Source organism: Strongylocentrotus purpuratus, unplaced genomic scaffold (assembly GCF_000002235.5).
Source record: "Strongylocentrotus purpuratus isolate Spur 01 unplaced genomic scaffold, Spur_5.0 spur5_scaffold_3, whole genome shotgun sequence".
In the NCBI taxonomy this organism is placed as follows: domain Eukaryota; kingdom Metazoa; phylum Echinodermata; class Echinoidea; order Camarodonta; family Strongylocentrotidae; genus Strongylocentrotus; species Strongylocentrotus purpuratus.
The window spans coordinates 26,201,110-26,224,099 of NW_022145609.1; the positions used below are offsets into that span (position 1 = coordinate 26,201,110).

At 36.8% G+C, this 22,990-nt stretch overlaps 1 protein-coding gene across 1 annotated transcript in view; it reads left to right on the top strand.

The window, feature by feature from the left end:
• The window catches only part of LOC586390 (mutS protein homolog 5-like), a 90,324-nt gene that overhangs the window by 51,298 nt on the left and 16,036 nt on the right, over positions 1 to 22,990 (top strand). The window contains exons 5-7 of the mRNA XM_030996261.1: positions 14,160 to 14,269; positions 21,625 to 21,746; positions 22,422 to 22,467. Of these exons, the coding sequence (XP_030852121.1) occupies positions 14,160 to 14,269; positions 21,625 to 21,746; positions 22,422 to 22,467 (278 nt within the window). The remainder of the gene's footprint in view (positions 1 to 14,159; positions 14,270 to 21,624; positions 21,747 to 22,421; positions 22,468 to 22,990) is intronic.

Here is a 22,990-nt window from a genome sequence, read left to right on the forward strand (position 1 = left end):
ATTGCACATAACTTAACAAAATTGTGCGTATTTGACATGAAACTACAAAAGTTAGGTAGTTACAATCCATTTTCTCTTTTTTATTAGTCGATAAAAAGAGATATCCCTGTTATGTTAAACAATTTTTTTAACAAGGCTCCAAATAGACGATACGGAAAGGAAGGTTCTTCATCTAGTCAATATGACAAGAATGAGGAAGGAATAATACTCATGCACCAGTTGCATGACTAAATTTACAAACCACCTCATTCAGAGTTGTCTCTCCTTCACTGAGAATACATCGGCTGATCGAGGTGTAGTTTTTGGAGTGCTGCCATCCCAGAATGCGGTCGAGAATTGCGTGAGTACGCTTGCCCGCCAGGCCAGTTGCCGCAAACTGAGACTTCCTGCGTAGGATCCGAAGCCTGCCCGGCGCTCGCAAACACTTGTCGCACGCTGACGCATGTCCTCCAACAACTGGTGCGCTATGAGTCACCAATAGAGGGCATGTGTCGAACGAACGCTAGTACCACAACCTTAGACCAAGAAATGACATGACACTTTTTATAACCACAACTTTACCTGAGAACCACCGGGACGCTGAAATTTCAAGTTTTAGAAAGTACTTTGAAAACGTTAAAAGGAAAAATGGAGATGGTAATTGTTTTAAATATCTGATTGAATTTTAACTGAACTGTCTTCATCCTTTTCAACTCTCCTAGTATCATATGTGAAAAATGACCAAAGGGATTAATTTGCATACTTTTTAGTTTTAAAGGTACTTAGTAACATTGTGATGGTTGATTTCACAAATCTGTTGAATCAGGATGCAAAACACGTAAAATTATGTTTGTATGTATGGATTATCCAACTACGATGCCCCAAATCCGAAATTAATTCAGCAATATGAAGATTTTTAACAAAGTTCAACGGGTTTTCGAACGGGCGTCGATGTGCGGCGCTTCTAAATTTAAATTCTCCCAACAATTTTTTTAATTTTCCCAACCGTTTTTCCATGAAAAAAAGACATTTAAACAGGCTATAAAAAAATGTGTCAACACTAAAACGTCTGGAATGGAATGTAGAGCCATTTTATTGCTTTGTGAGATTTCCATTCACCTAAAATGTCATTAAATTGTAATAATATAGTAATGGGAGAATTAAGGAATCGATCGGATCAGTTTTTCCCCATTTGTACCATGAATATTGGTCCGTTTTCGCTCAAATTTTCAGATTATCTTTAATTGTACATCTAGCATTGAAGTCAATGCCTTAGCACCACTATCTCTCATCTGAACAATGTTACAAAGTCCCTTTAATGGATGGTTTGTCTTGCATGAAACAGACACAAAAGAAATTTAATAGTTGGTCCATAGTGGTTTCACTACCATCTTCAAAGGAACATGTATTCATGGACATGCCAGTTGTGAAACTCTTGTCTGAAGTAGATGTGAACTTTGAACTCTGAACTCTGACCTGCATTTTGCCATTCATTCAAGATTGACCCTTGTCCTATCCTCTGCATATCCACCACTGCATGGAGTAGTTGAATAATTTTTTAATCATTGTATGGATCTACTGTTGGTTTTTGAATTCACAAGTGTTATTGACTTATAGTGATCACAAGAGCCATCCATACACAGAGTTTGGCCAACTTGGTTTCACTTGGTCACACTATGGCATACATTATTTGTTTTGTGCTCGCCCAACCAACAAAGCAGTTGTGCCCAACTCAAACCGGGTTTGCCAAACTCTGCTAATCCATGGCTCTGGTGATCACCTGTGTCTAAAGGCCACCTGTCTTTATAAACTTCATTTTTGTTTTCAGATGCAAGAGCAGTTTTCTTGTCAAAACTTGTAGTGCAATGAACCTGTATGACAAGAAACTCCTTGGTAAAGATCACCTAACACCTTTCTATGTACGGTAGACAAACTTTTTTTTCTTTGTTTCCTTTTACAGTCTTTACACGGAGAATTGCCTTTACCTACATTTTAGATATAAATATGATAGAACACGATCGTAACTTCTTTTATAAGCAATTTCAATATTGTTGGGTCGGGGCAATTAGACCCGTTCTCACTCACTTCGTTGGAGCGCTCTGGAGTGCTCTAACTAAGACCCGTTCCTCAGGAGCGGTTCTTAGGTGAGTGAGAACGGTCAAAGTGGTCCAGGAAGTGGACTTCTGGACCGCTCCAGAAGACCAGCTTCCGAGGTGGTCTTGAGGAGCGGGTCTTATTAAGAGCGGTTTGGAGCGCTCTAACGTGCAATGTGAACGGAAGCGTACTTTGAACGGAAGTAAGCTAGTGACCTTCGGTGCGAAACATGTAGTACGGTACATACGGTTTGTATTCCGCGCGCGAAAAAATTGACCCGCTGACCTGAGCTGCCATAGCAACAAGACCATTTTGACTCATGGAGCGGTTGAGCCATAAAAACTGCTCGGAATGTGAACGCTCGCAAACCGTTCCTCAAGACCCGTTCCTCTGGAGCGGTCTAACTAAGACCACTTTCAAAGTGAGTGAGAACGGGGTCTTAGATTACATGATCCCCTACAACTTAGAATCAAATTAATACATTCAAAATCAAGACAAAATCGGATCATTCGTTACCTTTGATTCATGGTTTATTAGCTGATCATCTAACAACACATAATTTCTTGGAATTAATATATTTCAATCCAATAATTTGCCTATTCATAACAATATCCTTGTGCGTCACCTATTAAAATGTCTGAAGATGACAATGATGTATTACGTAATCGGAAAACGATTGCCATAGGACATGCAATAGAATATTGAAAACACCCTTGAGTTGATTATTTGAAAATAGTTTTGATCGTATTAGTCAGATATTAACTTTAATGGGTGCAAATGAATAACAAAAGGTTTTTTTCATTTGCTTTTAAAGCCAAAATCAGGGCAGCTATAAAGTTGGAAAGGTAGAGTGAAACAGTGTTTAGAATCTGGTCGTGTTTACAGCATGTACAGGTCCTTTTATTGCAGATATAAAGAGACTGAAAATGTAGATATGTGGTAAAAAAAAGATGATTAAAGAGACAGATATGACAGACAAATAGGCTTGTTAATGAAGCGAAGCATTCATGAAAGATATTATTAAGTGAGTAAATAAATTGGTGAAAAGTGAAAAAATAAAAAAATTGAAAAGCTGGCTCTTGAAATGATTAAAAGAATATGTATACATTCAAACGCATGATGGCAAAAAGTATAAGGCCTTACAGAAAGAAAACAGCAACTCAAATGAGTGGTTTCAAGATAATCAAAACAGCCAAGCAGCATTTTATAACTTCTTGATTGATTTACACACCGACCACAGCCCTCCTTTCCTTCCTCAGTCACCTTCAAAATCATGCTCCATTTTTTGTATCACTTTCACATTTTTAAAAGTGCCTTTTTACCCCCTTTATCCCTCATGTGATTTCATAAAGCACCTTTCCCCAGAGCCCAGTGGTCAGTAAGATCAATCAGGTTCAATTATATTTGATGTCTTCATCCTGCAAAGTGCCGACATCTCGTTACAGATATGGCAGCCCAACCAACCCCTTTCCCTGCTTACTTAGCAATGCATCCTTCGTAAGTGATGGACCATAACCATTGTTGTTATTTTTGTGTGGGTCTGCCATTTTTTTTTTAATGCGGTATTTGGATGAATTAGAAATTTGTTGCTCCTCACTCAAAGTTGATTATCTTTGAATGCAAGCTTGGTGTGTTTGTGTTGAATAGATCATCACAAGTGACTATTGCTTTCTTAATTAATTAATGAATCTATCCTATTAAAGGTATAGACCAGTTCTGGTCATGCAATTGCATTGTGAAAAAAATGTTGTGAAATCGATCAGAAAAGGTTGATCAGCTAGCATATACGTATTGGTGCGTACTGCAAGGTTCTGGAATCATCAAAATGATAAGAAATTTGGCCCAGTCTTGGTAAAGTTACAAGCACTGTACACAGAAAGATGTATATGGGACTACGCGATATCTATCCAGTCCGGATAGATATACCGGTAATAATTTACCAAATATATTAGTAGGCGGTTTCCCGCCAAACTTTGTATCATGACGTATTAGTCAAAACATTTTTTTTACATGATTGGTAATAAAAGCTTCCATTTCATTTTTTGAGAGGGGGGGGGGCGTTTCCAAAACTGGTCTATTTTAATTAATCATTTAAGCTTTGAACCAAAACCGATTGTTGTCCTTGGCTCCTGTAGTTTTTCTATATTGGTTTAAAAATAGCTGCAATGTTTGACTTCATTTTCAGAGTACAACTTTATTCAAGTTTGATACCTTTATTTTTCTGCGAATGAATATTTAAATAATTCTTTTTACAGCATTGTGACAGTGAAAAACCTGAAATCATGGATCTCATCACAATTAGAGTCTGTATTATTTTATATAGGAATTCCAAACCATTGACCGTCAGCCTTTTCACACACAGCTAAAATTCATCGTATCTAGAGCTGATTATAGTTTAAAGCTGTTTAACTCAACAGTTTTAAACAGCTTTAAAGAAAATTTTCCCTGTGTGAACATCGTTTATACGATGTTCGAATAGATACGAAGTTGCGATTCATACGCCCCTCAAAGCAGGCTGCAGATACAAAGTTCTAGAGAGCTTGACATTTTGTGTGTGAACAGTATAAGTCTTTAAACTGGATGGAGCGTGCGCTTTGTTTGATATGACCTGACCTTCAATGCGCAATGGCACTACTGCGCAATTTAAAAGCAGTAGTTAATCACGAAACGATTAACAATCACACCAAAATTTCTGTGTGTGAATGATATGTCGTATGTAAAGCTGATTAGTTTAAAGGGCTGTAGACTAATCAGCTTTAAAGAATTTTACTCGTGTGTGAAAAGGCTGAACGTCTTACTCCCTATCATTTCAAGGACTGTATTTTGAGCGATGTGTTCATAAAACTTCAAAAATACTTTCAGTTACCAGTAAGTTTTTTTAATTTGTTTGATTTCAAAATATTGAGTCAATATCTTACTCCAGCAGTATCATGCACTCTTGTTTGTATAAACCTTTTTCTTTTTTTTGTTCTGGCTAAAGGCTTTGCAAGGCAGGTGTAGTATATTTCTGAAAAGATGATTAAGCACTTTATGCAAGAACTTGCGCCCCCCCCCCCTTCGATCGAAACTAAACAAAACAAAACAAATCAAAACTTTGACATCTTTCTTTCCATTGACTTCAAACAACGGTCACCTGCAAACCATAACCCCTCCCAGAATTCCTCACCTGGGGGCCCCCTCTCCTAGAGTCCTAATGTCCCCCCTTGTCTGATGCATGCACCGCTATATCCTCATGTGGAGGATTAAGACATTACGATACCTTGCTTTCTAAACGTCTTTCTCTGACCTCATTTGTTCCTGAACACGCCTCTCTGGTGTATAGTGGTTAATAACGACCTGTCCAAGTCTATTTAGGCTGATGTCTCAATTCTCAACCCACGAGGGCGATGTTCTGTATTTTGGCGATATCGATCAGGTGACCGGTAACAAACTTCAGTGGTGAGTGTGTGGGGAAAGGTCAATATACTAGGAGACATTCAATTGCTCTAATGGATTCTTGCTATTAAGACTGGACTGATCTAGAGTTATCTGGACCAACCTCAAAAGAACACAAAATTGGAATAAGGGCAACCAATGTGAATTGATTCATCTTTGTATTTATAGGATGATTAAATCATACCTCTATTTTTTTCAGTTGAGAGCCAGAAGGACATTAACCCTGTGTGGAATCATATGAGTTAACTAACGACCCTTCAGCTATGAGTAGACAGCATGTTTGTGTTTATGGCTGAATTATTGTAATTAAGGCATTTTTATCATGACTGGATTGGTCACAGGTAATCATCTTTCTGCTGGGCACGCTACATTTACTGCCTAGTGGCATGCCATTTTTCTGGCAACTGCTTTTCTAAAATGTTGCAAAGCTACAAAATCCCTTTAAATTTTGGTCAAGTTGCATGGAAATATTGATTGGATAAGGCGGAAAGGACAAAGGGTGGGACTATTAATTTAATAATGTTATGGTCAATTTGTAGCACTTTTCATTTCCTGCATTCCTTGAAATTGGGAGTGAGATTTGGAAAAGGATGAGAAAGATGCAGGTGTGAGGACATACACAATATAGGGTGAGGAGAGTCAATGGAGGATGAGAGAGAGAGAGAGAGAGAGAGAGAGAGAGAGGAGAGATAAGAGAGAGAGAAAGGGAAGGGGAGGGACAGAGAGGGAGAGCGAGAGAAAGAGAGAGAGGGAGAGAGAGAGGTGGAGGATAGAAAGAGAGAAAGAGAGGGGGAGGGAGAGAGAGAGGAGGATAGAAAGAGAGAGAGAGAGGGGGAGGGAGAGAGAGAGGAGGATAGAAAGAGAGAAAGAGTGGGGGAGGGAGAGAGAGAGGGGGATAGAAAGAGAAAGAGAGGGGGAGGGAGAGAGAGGAGGATAGAAAGAGAGAGAGAGAGAGGGGAAGGGAGAGAGAGAGGAGGATAGAAAGAGAGAGAGGGGAGGGGAAGGGAGAGAGAGAGGGGGAAGGAGAGAGAGAGAGGAGGATAGAAAGAGAGAAAGAGAGGGGGAGGGAGAGAGAGAGGAGGATAGAAAGAGAGAAATGACTGGATGACCACTCACACCCTTGGTATAAGTCATTAACCCACACCACTAGGGTGTGCTTAAAAATGATTAAATCACTAACTGAGTTAAATTTAAACAAGTGGTCAATTAGCAATTAAGCATTGACGCCTCATAGTAAACCTGTGGTAAAGCTGATAGATGCATCCAATGATATGACTGTTAGGATTGACTATCCCCCAGTGATCTATAGAGTTAACAACTAAATTATTCTTACCCTGTGTAAATTTGATGGTTTTTGTGTTTTTCATAACTCAAGAATGAAAAGTGGACTGGTTGAAATAGGGCCTTCTTGAATACTTTTTGAGGTTAGCTTAAGTATCAAGAAACATAAATCTGGACAAATCATTTTTTTTTTAATGTACTTGAAAAATTACAGAACTTGGTAAGGGTATGAATAATCTTCTAACTATTACTCCTACTTGTTAGATGAATATCCCACCTCTTTCATCTTTGCTTTCTCACCTTTTTACATTAAATTGTTTGCGAAGAGCCAGAGGAGTATTATATGTATGCAGAGTGCTTTTGATAACCTTCTTCATTAATGGTTCACATGAGTCAAAATATTAGAATTGAGGGAAGACTGATGAAGAATACAGCTCAATTTGGCTAAACATTGATGCAGGCTATTACAATATTTGGCAAAAATAATTAAAAGGTGCTCGTAACTTTCACCTTTACCACTTGCAACATGCTACAAGAATACTCTAGTAGAATCCCCTTTCACAATAAAAAAATTAAAACAAACATAGAGCATTTCTATTAATGTGACATGTCTCAAAGTTTCATACTCCATCCCTTGCCTGAATTTTGCGACAGAATTCAATCTTATATTCTCCGGTTATTGATTAAAATTTCATTTACTGTACAATGTTTAAGATAATAAGAATCAAGGAAATAAGGACTACACACCCTCAAGAAAGATTACCGAGAGTCCTTTTCAGGACTTCTCAATCCTCCCTCTCTCTCTCTCACATGGTGCACCCGCAAGCCTACTGTATAATAAGAATCACCTGGTGTTGATTCTGTTTGATTTTTAACAGAATGTGATGGATAACTTAAAACCCTTTTTTGTGTACAGGTGTTAATTTTTACAGAGGAGTCATGGATGAAATGATATTACATAGAATGTGAGAACTTAATGTACATATAGTCATCAGTTTATTCAGGAAGGGTATTCCCTCTTTCTAATTGTTTTGGTGAGTAAAAATTAAAGAAAAGAAAAAAAGTAACAACCGACTGTCAAATGAGGAAGGGTGGGTACATTTATTCACCCCTCCAGTAAAGGTTGGGTACAGTTGCGTGCCCCTCCTAGTTTGTAGATTGATCAAAGGATGGGTACCGTTGTGAGTTACGGTACATGTATCTGTGCCGGTGTGTCAAATGAATTTGAGGGCTAATACAGTTTTCAAATTTCTTAGATGGAGTCTGTCAGTTTGTCTAGTGGAATATTAAACTGTGTTCATCTTTATTCGAGAAGTATGAAGGTAGTTCACCATTTTGTAAATGGAACATTAAAAAATGCAATTTGTAGAATATTGATATCATCAACTTCAAGAGTCTTTAATTTGGCAAATATTGGAAAAAAGATGAATAAAGGTGTCTATGACACAGATATTGTAATGAAGAAATAAGAAATGGAATAAAGTATTTTGTTGGAAGTGTGTTGCTGACTCTAATATGTCTTTGAAAGTTTCATTGTATTTTGTAAGAAATGGAACAATTTTTCTTCTCTCATTTAATGACTCAAATATATTGAATGATAGATTAATACAGCTTCTTAACTTTGCAGCAATGGCTGCAGTAGAGGGTAATCCCATATAAATTTATTCTTTGAACAAGAAACCAGAGGAAAACCACCCTGCTTGCTTCTTAAAGACTTGATCCATTTAAGAACTTAATCACCAGATTAGATTATCCTGATTAGCGCAATAATTACCCACTAGGATGCGGACGGTATGCTGTGACAGGCTAGTCATATCTTTAATTGATGACTCTTACATTCTTTGTGAGAAAGGGGTGTTCCACTGTCAAAAGATAGTGACACAGATATTGTAATGATCTCTTAGATAAGAAAGAGTTAACATCAAGTCAATAGGCAGTGTCACAGCTAACATGATTATGTTTAGGTTGTATTCATACGCATAGATAATGAGTTATTACCATTGATGACGAGAGGGGTGTTCCACTGTCAAAAGATAGTGACACAAATATTTGTAATTATCTCTATTAAGGTAGCGGTCACATCTAAAGACTGGACAGGTCAATAAGACGATGACACAACTAACGTGATTATCTTTAGATAATATTCATACATGTTTGTAGAGATAATGATTTACTCCCATTGATGACTAGTGCATTTGTTTATAAGAGAGGGGTGTTCCACTTTCTAAAGATCGTGACAAAGATGCTTTAATTATCTCTTCGGGTAGTGTTTATATCTAAGCATACAACAAGTCAATAAGACGATAACACAGCTAAAGCAATTAGCACTAGGTTGTATTTATATGTAGAGATAATTGTTTGATTTCATTGATGACTATTGCATTTCTTTATGAGTAGAGGGGTGTTTCACTTTCTAAACATCGTGATACAGATGCTGTAATTATCTCTTCGGGTAGTGTTTATATCTAAGCATACAACAAGTCAATACTAACACAGCTAAAGTAATTATCACTAGGTTGTATTCGTATGTAGAGATAATTGATTGTCATGATGACTATTGCATTTCTTTATGAGAGGAGGGTGTTCGTCTATCAAAAGATGGTGACAAAGCTACAGCTATTATCTCTTCAAGATATGTTCACATCCTGACATGGATGCTGATGGCCTTAATTGATGACTATTGAATCTGTTTTATGAGAAAGGAGTGTCCCCCTGTCAAAAGATGGTGACAAAAATATTGTAATTATCTCTTAGGATATGTTGATATAAAAATGTTATATATTGCAAGTCTAATTAATGAATATTGTTAGTTATGTGAGAAGGAAGCCTGATATTACTCACACATTTTGTAGCAAGAAAAAAGAAAAGAAAAGGAATAATGTTTTTAGATTGTTGGATTCGGAAATATTGCATGAAAACAGTCTACAGAATTCAAGTTTATCTTAAGATGCCTTTAAGTTACATGCATCTTGGATACTGGGTAATGATAATGTAATAACATGATTACTTTTACTTCATAAAAAAGGCTTAATTATCTTCACAAGTTTCACAATACCATATGAAAATCATATTACTGTGTCTGGCAAAGATATAGTTATTTCTTTCCTCCAAATCTATGTCAAAGTTCTGTTTTGTCACTCCATGGATAGAAAATAATAGGATATCCTGCTGAATTCCATGTAACTGTGTGAAGGATACCATAGTTCATTGACTCTTCATCGCATTAATCACACTATCAGGCCAAACTGGAGCTTCGTGAAAATGATTAATCTTGTAACTTTATTCAGAGAACTATTTCAACATCTAAAGGAAACCCCCAAGGGTTTTTAGTTAGGAAAGAAGTCGCTGAACTATGGGCAGAAATATTCTAAAAACTTGTTAAAAGAATGCCCAAATTACATATGAAGTCTACCAAGGGTATCATTAAGTACTTGGGAACTTGTGTTATATGCAATTTTGATTTCATTTAGATATGATGTCGTCCATGAGATATGATGTAAATATGAAAGTCCCTCCACTTATTGCTATAAGCATGTACTCACTTTCTTTGGAGCCAAGGAAAGAAATACTTGTAAATAGAGGTGTTATTTAATTTTCAGAGTAAACTTTGATAGAATAGTCTTGTTATACATAAAGATATCTTATATTGTTGGACAAGGATATTGCCATTTCAGGCATAATGTTATTATTGAGCATCTAAAAGAATGTATTATACATATGCATTTGTAATTTTCTTTGAGTTTATTTATAAGTTAATGAATTAGCTTAGGGATACTGAAAATCATATACAAATTAAGACAAACGTTCCACCTATTTTGGTTAGCCCTAGAAATTTAGACAGTATCTATAATATCACTACTAGAAAACTTAGATAATATCTATTATTATCACTACTAGATAACATTACTTATTAAAATGGCATTCATAGTGAACAGAAAGTGGCATAACTCACTGTAATTTAAGGTAAATAAAGTAGCATGTATGCATTAATCTGTATGGGTTGTAGGATGGGATATACCTTTCACACTGCTTCCTTGCATTTCGTCTGTCTCTGATGTGATTGCAACAGCTGATAGAAATGACCCGTAGACAAATCATCCCCTAATTGAAGGGTGGAAATTCTAGGAAATTAATCACATTTCTCTTATTTTGGTCACTCCTGGGTGATAAATTCTGTTTACAAGCACAAGGGATAATTGATACTGCAATGTTTTTATTCTTTTTGATTGACATTTCACAATTTTATTTGATAACAAATTACTGTGATTTATATTTAGTTAATTGATTCTATCAAAGTGCATACCTATAAACAAGTGATTATAAATAGCTTTAATGACAGGTGATTCCTACTTTAATGTTAATGTCATCATTTAAGAGCTAGAAATGCAATAAGAGCTTTTATCAGAGTTTAATGACTTTTGCCTCTCAGAACACAATATGCTTGACTCTTTTTCTACAGTTTTGAACAGCTAGATTTTATCCTTTTTTGGAAAAGAAAAAAAAAGTGCATGTATGCAAATTATATTTTCATACATTGCCCAAAACATCAATATCATCTATACTTTAAAACAGAACTATTATATTATTATACCTAAATGTTAAAATTGTCAATATTTTTAAGGTATTAATGCCTTTAAAATAGTGTAAGTGATGAAACAAGAAGTTGAACATATTCACTGACCACTAAACCTTTAGATCACTCTCTAAGAATTTCTAAACCGCCAGGAGTGTGTCACTCAAAATTACAGGAAGCGTTTCGCTGTAGAATGGCGTAATTTAATGGAAACTTTACACGCAAACGTCAGTCTGACACGCCGGCGAGTGAAAGTGATATGAATAGATTGTAAGGAGAGAATTTTTGAGATGAATGGAGATGTGTAAGTTATCCAACTTTGAATATTTTGTTTCTACATGTAACACTACAAAAGTAATAAGAATAAACTTTTGATGATATATGTAGGTTAAACTGTTCGTTGTCTGTCTAGTTTTGTATGGGATTAGTTCTTTGGGCACTAACAAAAAAAAGGATAAATCACAAATTAAGTAAGTGAAATAAAGGATTATTTCAATTAAACCTTTGGAAACTTTGATTTTGATTAAATGTAACCTGGTATTGTTCTCCAAAATAAACACATTTTAAAAAAATTCTAAAATGTCAAATGGAAAGAGAAGGAAAGAGAAGAGATGATAATAATTTTGAAGAAAGATTCATTCATCTGAATGTGGAACTCATCAGAGGTAGCAAAGAAGCAGATGTGAGAGAGACAGGATAAGGGGAAAGAGAAAAAGGAAAACAAGAGAGAGATGGATGAAAAGCAAATACAAGCAGGAATAAATTGAAACAAGAAATATATAAATAATTATAGGTTGACAAGAGACGAGGCATATTCATTCAATTAACATTGCCTATTTGTTTGAGTGCCCTGCCATAAGATGTCACAATTTAATTGGATTTTACACGCAAATGTCGGCAACCCTGGAAAAGAGTTGGTTTGAAGCAATTTTTTTGGCAAAAGATTCAGTCTTGGAAATCTGAACAGCTGGTCCCACTAAGACAGAAGATATTAAAAGAGGAAGACCTGATTTACTTCTTCCTTTGTTGCTGTTATGATCGAATAGAGATAGACAAAATTGGAAGAAGCGGGAGAGAGAGAAAGAGAGAGAGAGAGAGAGGGGGGAATACAGAGATGAAGTGGAAATGAGAGAGAGAATGGGAGATAGTTAGAGGGAGGGTGAGAGAGAGAGAGGGGGGAGGGGGATGAAATGGAGAGATATGGGGGGGGGGGGAGCAAACAAAAACAGAAGAAAGAGAGAATTGATTGTGAATAGAAGTTGCAACTAAATAGGTAATGTTTTTAATGAATTAAAAAATTGTCTTGAAAAAAAGCAGGTTAATCAATAAAATATTGGGAATAGAAACATAAGGAATGAAGAAGGGAAAGAAATATGCTGCAAGATATGTTTTTTTCTTTAGGAGATGGAAGTATATGTCATTCACATTTTTAAAACCACTTCTCACGCAATACACAAGAATCTTACATTCTTAGATTTATCTTTTGCTCTTTTTCCGAAAATTACTAAACCTAATTCACCTTCATTTTCAAATGATCATGTTCTTTATAAAAGATTTCCTGAATCAAATATGACTAGGTCTTACCCGAAATAGTTCTTAGGGAAATCTGATGTCACTGTCTGCATATTCCAAGGTGAAGTCCAATAATAATTGATTTTATTAAAAGATAAAGAAAAACAAACAATAATCTTATTAGTTTATAACTGTGTAAAGCCAATAAGCAATTTATAGCATGATTGACAGTGCAATAGCGTTGATTCATCACTTCAAAAAGATGATATCCCGCTAACCGATTTTCTTTCTAGTTTGTAAAAGGATAAGGTCTCCGTTGCTAGATCCCGTTGAGCGATTAGCGCCCTGTGGTTTCCAGCGTGCTCAACAAGGATATGTCTAATTTTGAGTGATTTGCCAAGGATTATGGGTAGCTTGTCAACCTGTTCAAAGCGAGGACGAAAGATTTATTATTTATGCCCGTTATTCCTTTTCCTCCAAACAAGATCCAATTTTTTTTCATGGGGGGGGGGGGGGGAGAGTGAGATGATAAAGGTTACATATATATGTGGAAAAGAGGATGCTCAAAATACCAGATGAATACTACTTCCAGTGCATTATATGAGGTATTAAGGTGATATAGTAATCACTTCAGAGTCTTTTTTTTAATGCAGTAATAACCAAGTATTACCCACAAGAATTTAGAGCAATGATGCATAAAAGTAATTTATTTTGCCTTTTTATTTGCTTACCCAGATTCAATCTCTCACTCCGAGCACTCTTATCTAAAAGGATATGAAATTGTTGTTTAAGACTAAGTGCAATATTTTAAAGTGTTAAAAATCGCACAATTAATGGTAGACGTCGATTATAATTGATGTAACGATAAGTATGGCACTGATGATGATGATACTGATGATAGTTTGATCCATCTTGCAAATTTTCAATAGTAATGGTAATGGTATACACAGAACATTATTACTATCATAAAATTGATGGTCAAAACTAGCCAATTATCATTTTCCATCCCTCGGATAGGACATTAAATGGAAGCCCCCTGTAGAGGAGAGTCACCACCTTTGCACATAAAGAACCCACTGCACTATTCGCACAAGAGTAGGGGAAAACCCCGGTGTAGTGGTCCACCTGCACACCCCAATCAGTCATACCGAGAGGAGAGACGCGAGGGTTACATTGATTTTGTTCGCTGTTCGCCTCTCAGGCACAGGGGACGCCTAATACTTAATAATCAGTCTTTTTTTTCCCTTCATATGTGATTAATCTCAACTCATTTCCATCCTTGTAGATCCGTGCCACTGGAGGACTTCTGAAGTTCTTGGAGAAGAAGAGGATCGGAGTGGAGTTGGAGCGATCTGATGTTTCCAGTCCGGTCCTGAACATCAAGACATTTTCCTTGTAAGTCAGGGGGAAAAAAGGTTATGTGCCAATCGCAATGATTTTCAAAAAATCAGCTCAAGGGCGTTAAAAATTCATTTTATTATTATTATTATTATTCCCAACAATAAAAAATATATATTTATATTGACATTTTTGACATGATGGCAAATAACCAATGACTGAAGCAGATAAGAGAGAAAGACAGATAGAAAGAGAAAGAAAGATAAAGACACATAACGAGAGAGACATAGATAGAGAGAAAGACAGAGAAAGATAAAGACACATAAAGAGAGAGACACAGATAGATAGAGAGAGAGAGAGAGAGAGAGAGAGAGAGAAAGACATAGAAAGAAAGAGACACAGATAGAGAGAGAGAGAGAGGGGGAGTGTGGGAGGAAGGGGGAAGGGGCCATATGTACTATAAGGATTAGAAAAAAGTGGAAGAAAAAAAGAAAGAAATTCATAAGTGGAGAAATTAGAGACAAAAAATATCCTTCATATTCTGTGCCTTGTTTATGACACATCGCATTTCCTGAATCTCCCAACCACCAACATTGTTTCCTGCTGTACATCCCAATATTTTAATAGGAAAGTGAGTCAAAACCAATGCCTGAAATAAATAATTATCCAATGTTTTTTTGTTCTTTTGTAACTTCCTCATTCATACAGACCTCTACACAACCTCACCACTGTTTCCTAAATATCATTTTACTTTGTATGGTGATGGTCTTATATTGAGTCACCGCTTCCATGAACAAATCGAAGGGCACAGATGGAGAGAGATAGAGAGGGTGGGGGGTGTCACTTTAAATGTCAGAGCTAAGAAAGGAAGGAAGAAAGATAAAATTATGGATGGTTCGAAGAAAACAAGTAAAATTGCGTGAGGGATGTTCACGTTTGATAATTTTTCTTCCACCAAGTTCAACATTTTGTAGAGCATGGATTGTTTTCAATTATCTCTTTATCACTAAGACATGCACTTGACAGTCCATCATCACATCATCACTCAAAATTTATCATCTTTCTTTTGAAATCCCAGAGCAGAAACTATTTTTAACATGTGAAACTTCCGCATGATTCTTGACCACCAACAAAGTTTCCTTCCAGTTTTAGGAACTGATGAGTCAGGAATATCCATAACACATTTATTATAATACCGAGGCAGTCAGAAGGACATTGTTTTATGGATTACCTCCTTCTAGCTCTTAGGAAATAATATATTTTGTAGAAATTAAGAACATGGAAAGCAGCATTATTCTTTGGCAGGTTCTGATATTTTTTTTTTTCAATGATATTTTATTTTCTCCATTGCTTTTCACAAACAATAACAAAAATAGCAATAACAAACAATAACAAAATCAATACATGACATAATCTGCATGTTAATATTATTATATAGAATATGATATATGCTATTGGTATATCGTATGCAGAGCACTAGAAGGGCAGGTACCTTTATAAAAATGATAGGGAGTTAACGCCCTTATGGCTCAAAGCAGATGATATATAAACCCTCTGCTTACTGGAACCGGGTGATCCCTGTATTATGTCAATGAGAATTAGAGAATTCAGTGGTCATCGGGTTAAACATAGAATATTAAGAATATGGAATGCATTATCCTCTGGGATGTCTTTATTTGTTCCATTTGTTCAATTTCACGTTTTGAAGACAGACATTCATTCATTCTTTCATTTTTTTGCATTTTCTTTCTTATGTTAATGTACACGATTCTTTGTCATGATGTAAGGTGTTCCCTAATATTTTGAAACGCCTTGACCATTTAATTAAAGTGGATAGTGGCGCTATATAAATCTCATGTATTATTATTATTATTATTGCTGAAATTTTGGCTATTCATTTTTAACCACAGGCTTGGTTGGATGGTCAACGCCATAGCTTTTGGTAAAAATGTTTCTATTCTGGCGATAGTGATGATTAATTTCATTTAAATTGGGTCAAAAGTTGAAGGTCACAACAACATCAATAACAGGAAGAAAAAAGAAGTGGAAAAAAACACTGATCGATCTTTGTTGTCCCTTGATTAGGAATACCGGGAAAAACCCATTTTAATTTTTTTGTTCTATATGTGCTGTCTTTTAGTTTCTATAAAGGATTGTTTTTGTGCATGCAGGTGAAAAACAAGGAAGTGGCAACAACACCAATCAACGTTGTTTCATTTTCGGTTGACACTTTTGTTTGCTATTGAATGAAAGTGGTTTGTTTACATATGCAAACTACATGGACTAAAAATTGTAAAGATTATCTTGAGTGCTTGTAAGAGCTACACAACATTATTTTGTGTACACAAGAAACTGCCAAATGATAATAAAATCATCTTTTTCAGGATTTGCAAGTTACATTTAAGAAAGGATTGCATAGTCTATTTGTGTGTCTCACTATCCAAGATCTTCATTGAAACATACGCCTTATCAGGGAAATTAAGTTCACAGCACATCAGAAGTGAAGATGCTTTTAATAATAACATAAAATTATTGGGACTAAAGATGGTGTAAGAAAAGTATTTGTGACTTTTTATCCTGGGAAAATAGCAATGTTTAAATCCAACTGTTTTTGTTAGTATTAGGTTCAGTCACAGTTTTTTACAGTTTTACTGTAGTGCTAAGGAGGCAATTAGTTTTGCTTGTATTAATCTCTTGTGGACTCCAGTCTCTCAATCGTATCAGAGGGACCTCATGTAGGTAATGTAGAATAGTTATTCATGCGTTTACGGGGCACTATGCTGGTTTGGTCTCTAACATAAGATTATTAAGTTTCCAAAATCGTCCCTACGTGCATTTACCAAGTCCCTCTCTCTCCTACAGATAAAAGTTTACATGTAAATGACCGCTCTATTTTGTTGCTGTGCTTTATTTTTAAGCTTTGTTGGTTTAAAAAAACTTCTGGTTTTGTTTCTCATTATATTTGAACAATCTGTAAGAAATGGCTAGTTCCAAACCTCTGATGATGTAGATTTTGAAACGGCAGATGATTGATGGGCAGTCGGCCAATCATTTGATGAGAATCTAAAGTCTAGGGGGTATTTCTATTTGCTATTATGTCTTTGCCTCCAGGTTACCCTTAATGTGTTCACATCTTGATCTGATTGGGGGAGTTTAAGAGCCATCCTGGTTACCTGTCCTTCAAGATGAAAGTAGTTATTACTCCATCCTTGAGATGACAATAAGATTTATTGTGAGAGCTATGCATGCATGTAGACTGTCCTCATCTTTCTCTTTCTTTCTCTTTCTCTTTTTCTCTCCCTCTCTCTCTCTCTCTCTCTCTCTCTTTCTCTCTCTTTCTCTCTCTCTCTCTCTCCATCTCTCTCCATCTCTCTTTCTCTCTCTCTTCCACCCTCTCTCTCGCTTTATCTTTCTCTCTCTCTCTCTCTCTTCTCTCTTTCTCTCTTTCTCCATTTCTCCATTTCTCCATTTCTCTTTCTCTCTCTCTCTATCACTCTATCTCTCCCAATCTCCCTTTCTTTCTCATCTCTTTTCTTTCACCTTTACATCACCCCTCTCTCCATCTCCCCTACTGTCTTTCTCTTCATCTCTCTTTTTTCTTTCACTTTGTCATCACTCCCCTCCTTCTTTCTCCACCTCTCCCCATAAAAGGGGTAGTCTTCTTACTCCAGACTCACTTAAACTAAGTTTCATTGAGAGCAGAAGAACAAAAACCTCTGCCTCAACAGAGGTTTCCCATTTCCTGATTTGTTGTAGTGGCATTGAATATTTCTTTTTATTTAGACACAATCAATATACATTTGAGGGCATGATTTGTAAGCAAAAATTCTGTTATTTGATACATGTACACTTTCTTTGCTTTGAATATAGACGAACCTCTTGCTATGTAAGAGCTTTGTAATCTTTGTATAGAAGTAACACTTTTAATGACTTTTTATGAATAAATAATGCAGAAAATTGTATAAGTGTAGTTAATGTAGGCCTTTAAACACATATTATTCATACATGGGGGCATTTCAGACAGTTTTTTTTAGTGGGAAGGGTGTTTTTAGTAAGAATTAAAGCAAATGAAGAGATTACCGCAAATTATCAAAAGAATCTTGGTACACCATTAGTATTTTTTTAAGGAATTTGAATTAATGCCCTTCTGGCTCTCAGCAGATAGCTTCCCATTCAACTAAGGTTATGAACTCTAGAGATGGATTGCGTGACTCAATGAGTGACTGACGGACGAGGAAAGGAGGCAGGGTGGGATACGAGGGCAGCATTTTATTTTGGCCAAGTTAGTGTGACTCGAAAGCCAAAAAGGAAAGAGTGTAGCGTGCGGAGGAGATTACTGGCGGTAATTTCATTCAGAAATTTGTGCTAGTTTTTTCTACTTTTTTTGTCTCCTTTGTAGTAAGGGTCGCTGGGTTCCGTGAGATGGTAGGAATCCGTTATAAATCATTTCCGCGTTGTCACTCAACACGATTGAGGGGATATGAGAGGGAATCCCCGTTGGGATGTTGGCTCAGCTTGCATGCTCCTCATCAATAACCCATTTTGCTCCAGCGTGGATGGACTTCCTCTTTCCATCTTCATCTCCGTCTTTCTGTCTCTCTCAGTGTCTCCATATGTGCATCTCTTGTTCCTTGTCTCCCTCCCTCTCTCTCTCTCTTCCCCCTTCGCTCTGCATATATTTATTTTCTTTTATTCATATTCATTCTCCTTTTCTCTTATTTTCTGTTACTCTTTATCTTTCTCTACTGAACATCGGCCGTTTATTACTTTTGATTTACCTTTTCAGAACTTTTACAAACTCATGCCTCCTTTTTTATTTCTCTTTCTTCCCATCTTTCTGACTTATTATTATTTTCATTTAAAAAAAACACACTCTTATGTCAGTTAATTTCTTAATCAGCCTCATTTATCTATTTCTCTTCATGCCCATCTCTCCCAAACACTGTTTCTTTGCATACCCCTTCTCTCTATTTGCTGTACTCTTCTGTGAATTTGCTTCTCTCTATCTCTTCCTTCAAGTCTTGCTCTATTCATCTCGATCTGTCATTGTAATCTGCCCTGAATCATGTCTACCTCTGTCACATCTCTCTTGTCTCGTCTTTATCCCTATATCTCATTCACTCTTTTCACACTTCTCTCTCTCTCTCTCTCTTCCTTCAAGTCTTGCTCTCTTCATCTCTGACATTGTAATCCGTCCCATCTCTTCTCTCCATCTCATGTATACCTCTGTCACATCTCTCTTCTCTCCTCTTGTTCCCTATATCTCATTCACTCTCTTCACACTTCTCTCTACCTCTTCCTTCGCTCACGGCTTGTTCTCTTCATCTCTGTCACTGTAATCTGCCCTAAATCATATCTGTCCAATCTCTTCTCTCCATCTCATGTATACCTCTGTCATATCCCTCTTCTCTTGTCTGTATCCCTATCTCTCTCTCTCTCTCTCTCTCTCTCACTTTCTCTTCCTTCATGTCTTGCTCTCTTCATCTTTGTCATTGTAATCTGCCCTGAATCATCATATCTGTCCCATCTCTTCTCCCCATCTCATACCTCCGTCTTATCTCTCTTCTCTCGCCTTGTTCCCTATCTCTCATGCACTTCTTCACTCTTAACCTCCAACTTTTGCCTTTAGACTTTAGCATTACCGTCTATTGTTCTTTATCAATGACACTTAGAAAGATCAGAACAGATCTTTAAAAAAGGTTTAAAGATAGGATCTCATCATTCTGAGGTCCTTGGAATGTTCTCGCATCTCATCTTTTTCCCCTACATGTAGATGTATACCCCCATCCCGCCTCTCTCCATCTTTCCTGCTATGAAAAACCTCATCTCTTGCAAGTTTTCATTTTCCCTTCCTCCCACCCTCTATCCCACTCTCTCTTCCACAATCCCTCCCACTCTCTACACCCCCTGCCTTCTCCCCTCTTCTTTCTTCCCTCTTCTTTCTTCCCCTCTCTCCCCCACTCTCTCCCCTACCTCTCCTTCCTCCTTTTCTATTCCTCCTCTTCTATTCCTCCTGTTCTCTCATGATCACCTACCCATCAATTGTCATATCATCGATGCCATCACTAAAATCAAAGAAAACCTCTCCCCCATCTCTGCAAGGGATGGCCGAGGGAGGGATTGACAGGCCTGAGAGAGATGAGAAGAACCCATGTTATGGATCATTTCCTAGCTGTCATTCATCATCACCACTCAAATATGAAGGGAAGTCCCTACTGAGATCACAGAGGAGCTCCCTGCCAAACATATAACCTCTGCAGAGAGCCAGAAGGGTGTTAACTATGTGTTAAAAGTATACAAGCTACCCCCCTTCTGCCTCTAAACAGACAATGCCATCACAATCATATCCTCCTGTCTTTCTTAACATTTATTGTTGACTTGTTAACAGATTGAGAAAGTAAACGTCTGTATCTAATGTCAGAATTTGTATTTGCCCCCTCCCTCTCAATTTCTTGAATCATAATCATCTGCCTTGTTACCCTTTCGTCACTTTGTAAGGGGAAGACCCCTATAAAGTTCACCCCACTGGGGGTAGTGTTAGTGCAAAGTCCGTGGTATGAGCTGTAAAAAAGAAAAAAGCTGTCTAGTTCTTTTGAAATTGTCAAAATTGTTATGTTCTTCATTCTATTGGTCTTTTTAATAACCTTTATATTTGAAACCATGCATATTTTACTTCCTACCTATCCCATCTCTCTCACTCTTCTCTCTCACCACTCTCTTTTTCTATCTCTCCTCTTTCTTGTAATCTTTCTCTCTTCCTTTTACCTCTATGTTCTCTCTTCCTTTTTCATCTATGTTCTCTCTTCTCCGTCTTTCTCTACCCCCACCTCTCTCTCCCTTTCTCTCTATCTCTCTCTCTCCCTTTCTCTCCTTCCTTTCTCTCTCTCCCTCCCCTTTCTCTCTCTCCCTCCCTCTTTCTCTCTCGCCCTTTCTCCCCTATCTCTCTCTCTCTCTCTTTCTCGTAAATCTTTCTCTCTTCCTTTTACCTCTTTGTTCTCTCTTCCTTTTTCATCTTCGTTCTCTCTTCTCCGTCTTTCTCTACCCCCACCTCTCTCTCTCTCTATCTCTCTCTCCCTTTCTCTCTATCTCTCTCTCTCCCTTTCTCTCCTTCCTTTCTCTCTCTCCCTCCCCTTTCTCTCTCTCCCTCCCTCTTTCTCTCTCGCCCTTTCTCCCCTATCTCTCTCTCTCGTTCTCGTAAATCTTTCTCTCTTCCTTTTACCTCTTTGTTCTCTTTCTTTTTCATCTTTGTCCTCTCTTCTCCCGCTCTCTCTTTTCTCTCTCTCTCTCCCTCTCTCTTTCTCTCTCTCTCTCTCTCCCTCTATCTCTCCCTCTGTCTCTCTCTCTCTCTCTCTCTCTTTCTTACTCTCTCTATCTCTCCCCCCTCTCTCTCTCTCTCTCCCTCTCCGTCTCAGGTCCGATATGGTAAGCATTGATGTCAATACATACAGCAGTCTTCAGATCTTCCAGAAGGAGAGTCATCCATCCGTCTATAAATCTGGTGGCAGTGGCGCTAAGGAGGGACTAAGTCTATTTGGTAGGTTTCAAGTTATTTAGCATCTAGTATCTAATATGATTGGTAGATTTGTCATCCTCTCTTACTCTTTGTATGTATTTAAGATTTTGTTCCCTCCATCCAATCTTTCTCTCATCAGGGCCCCATAACAAAGACAACTTTATTGGAATTTATTGCTCTTTTTTATTAATAGGATCATACTTAATCATCAACTGTATTACTATAACTTCCATCATCTCCATCATCATCATTTCCATTATTAAATGCATTAATCATAATTTCTAACATCAGCATCATCTTAAGTTTGTCATACGTTTCCTTTATTCTACTTTGTAATTTGTAATTAAGGACTGATTGGTACAAGTAGGTTTACTGTTAAGGAATTAATGAAATAGTGACCCTGAAAAAAAAAGTATTTATAAGAAATTAACAAATAATATTAGACAGAAGAGAGAAAATTAATAGTTATAGATATATCTATCAAATAATAATTACAGATTAAGTTTAGATTATGTTAACATCTACATGTATATCATTGATTGGTCTTCTGTCCATTTTTGTTTAACTGGGAAAGTTGAAAGAAAGTTTTCTTTAAAACAAGAGTTAAAAGATGAACTTAATTCATAATGAACTGGTGATATGTTGATCATAGAATTATATTTCACCTATTTGCTAATGAATTATTGCAATGTTTAGGGATCTTGAACAGAACAAGATCAGTCATTGGCAGTAGGCTTATGAGGTAAAGTTTAGTTACTTTCTTTTTATCATGAATTTCATGATTAACTTATGATGTTTCTTTGCTATGTTTAAAGTTTACAAGTTTATTGTTAGTCTTGCTTTCGAATCACTTGTGGGGGGGGGGTAATAAAACTTCCCTTTTTAATGTCATAATGAATTGGATTCATTTGCTTACTGATTTACAATCAAACCACTAACTTTAACTTCTTAACTGTTTTCCAAAGTACAAAGCGGTTGTGCTAGGTTTAAACAGTTGTTTATTTACCTTTAAAAGTTAAGCTTAAGGTTGAATTTGTTGATACCTGTGCATTTGCATGTATTTTTAATTTTCTTGTGACTTTTGTTCAATTAAAAAGAACATCAACAATGATTTAAACTTACCCCAACCCACTCACTCACTCACCCACCCACAGGGTATTAGAGAAGCCTATGGCTCTGCTAACTTACATGGGGTGGTAATCATGGGTGTATGCGTGTGTGTGTGTGTGTGGGGGGGGGTGGGTGACTGTTGTTCCCCTTTTTCT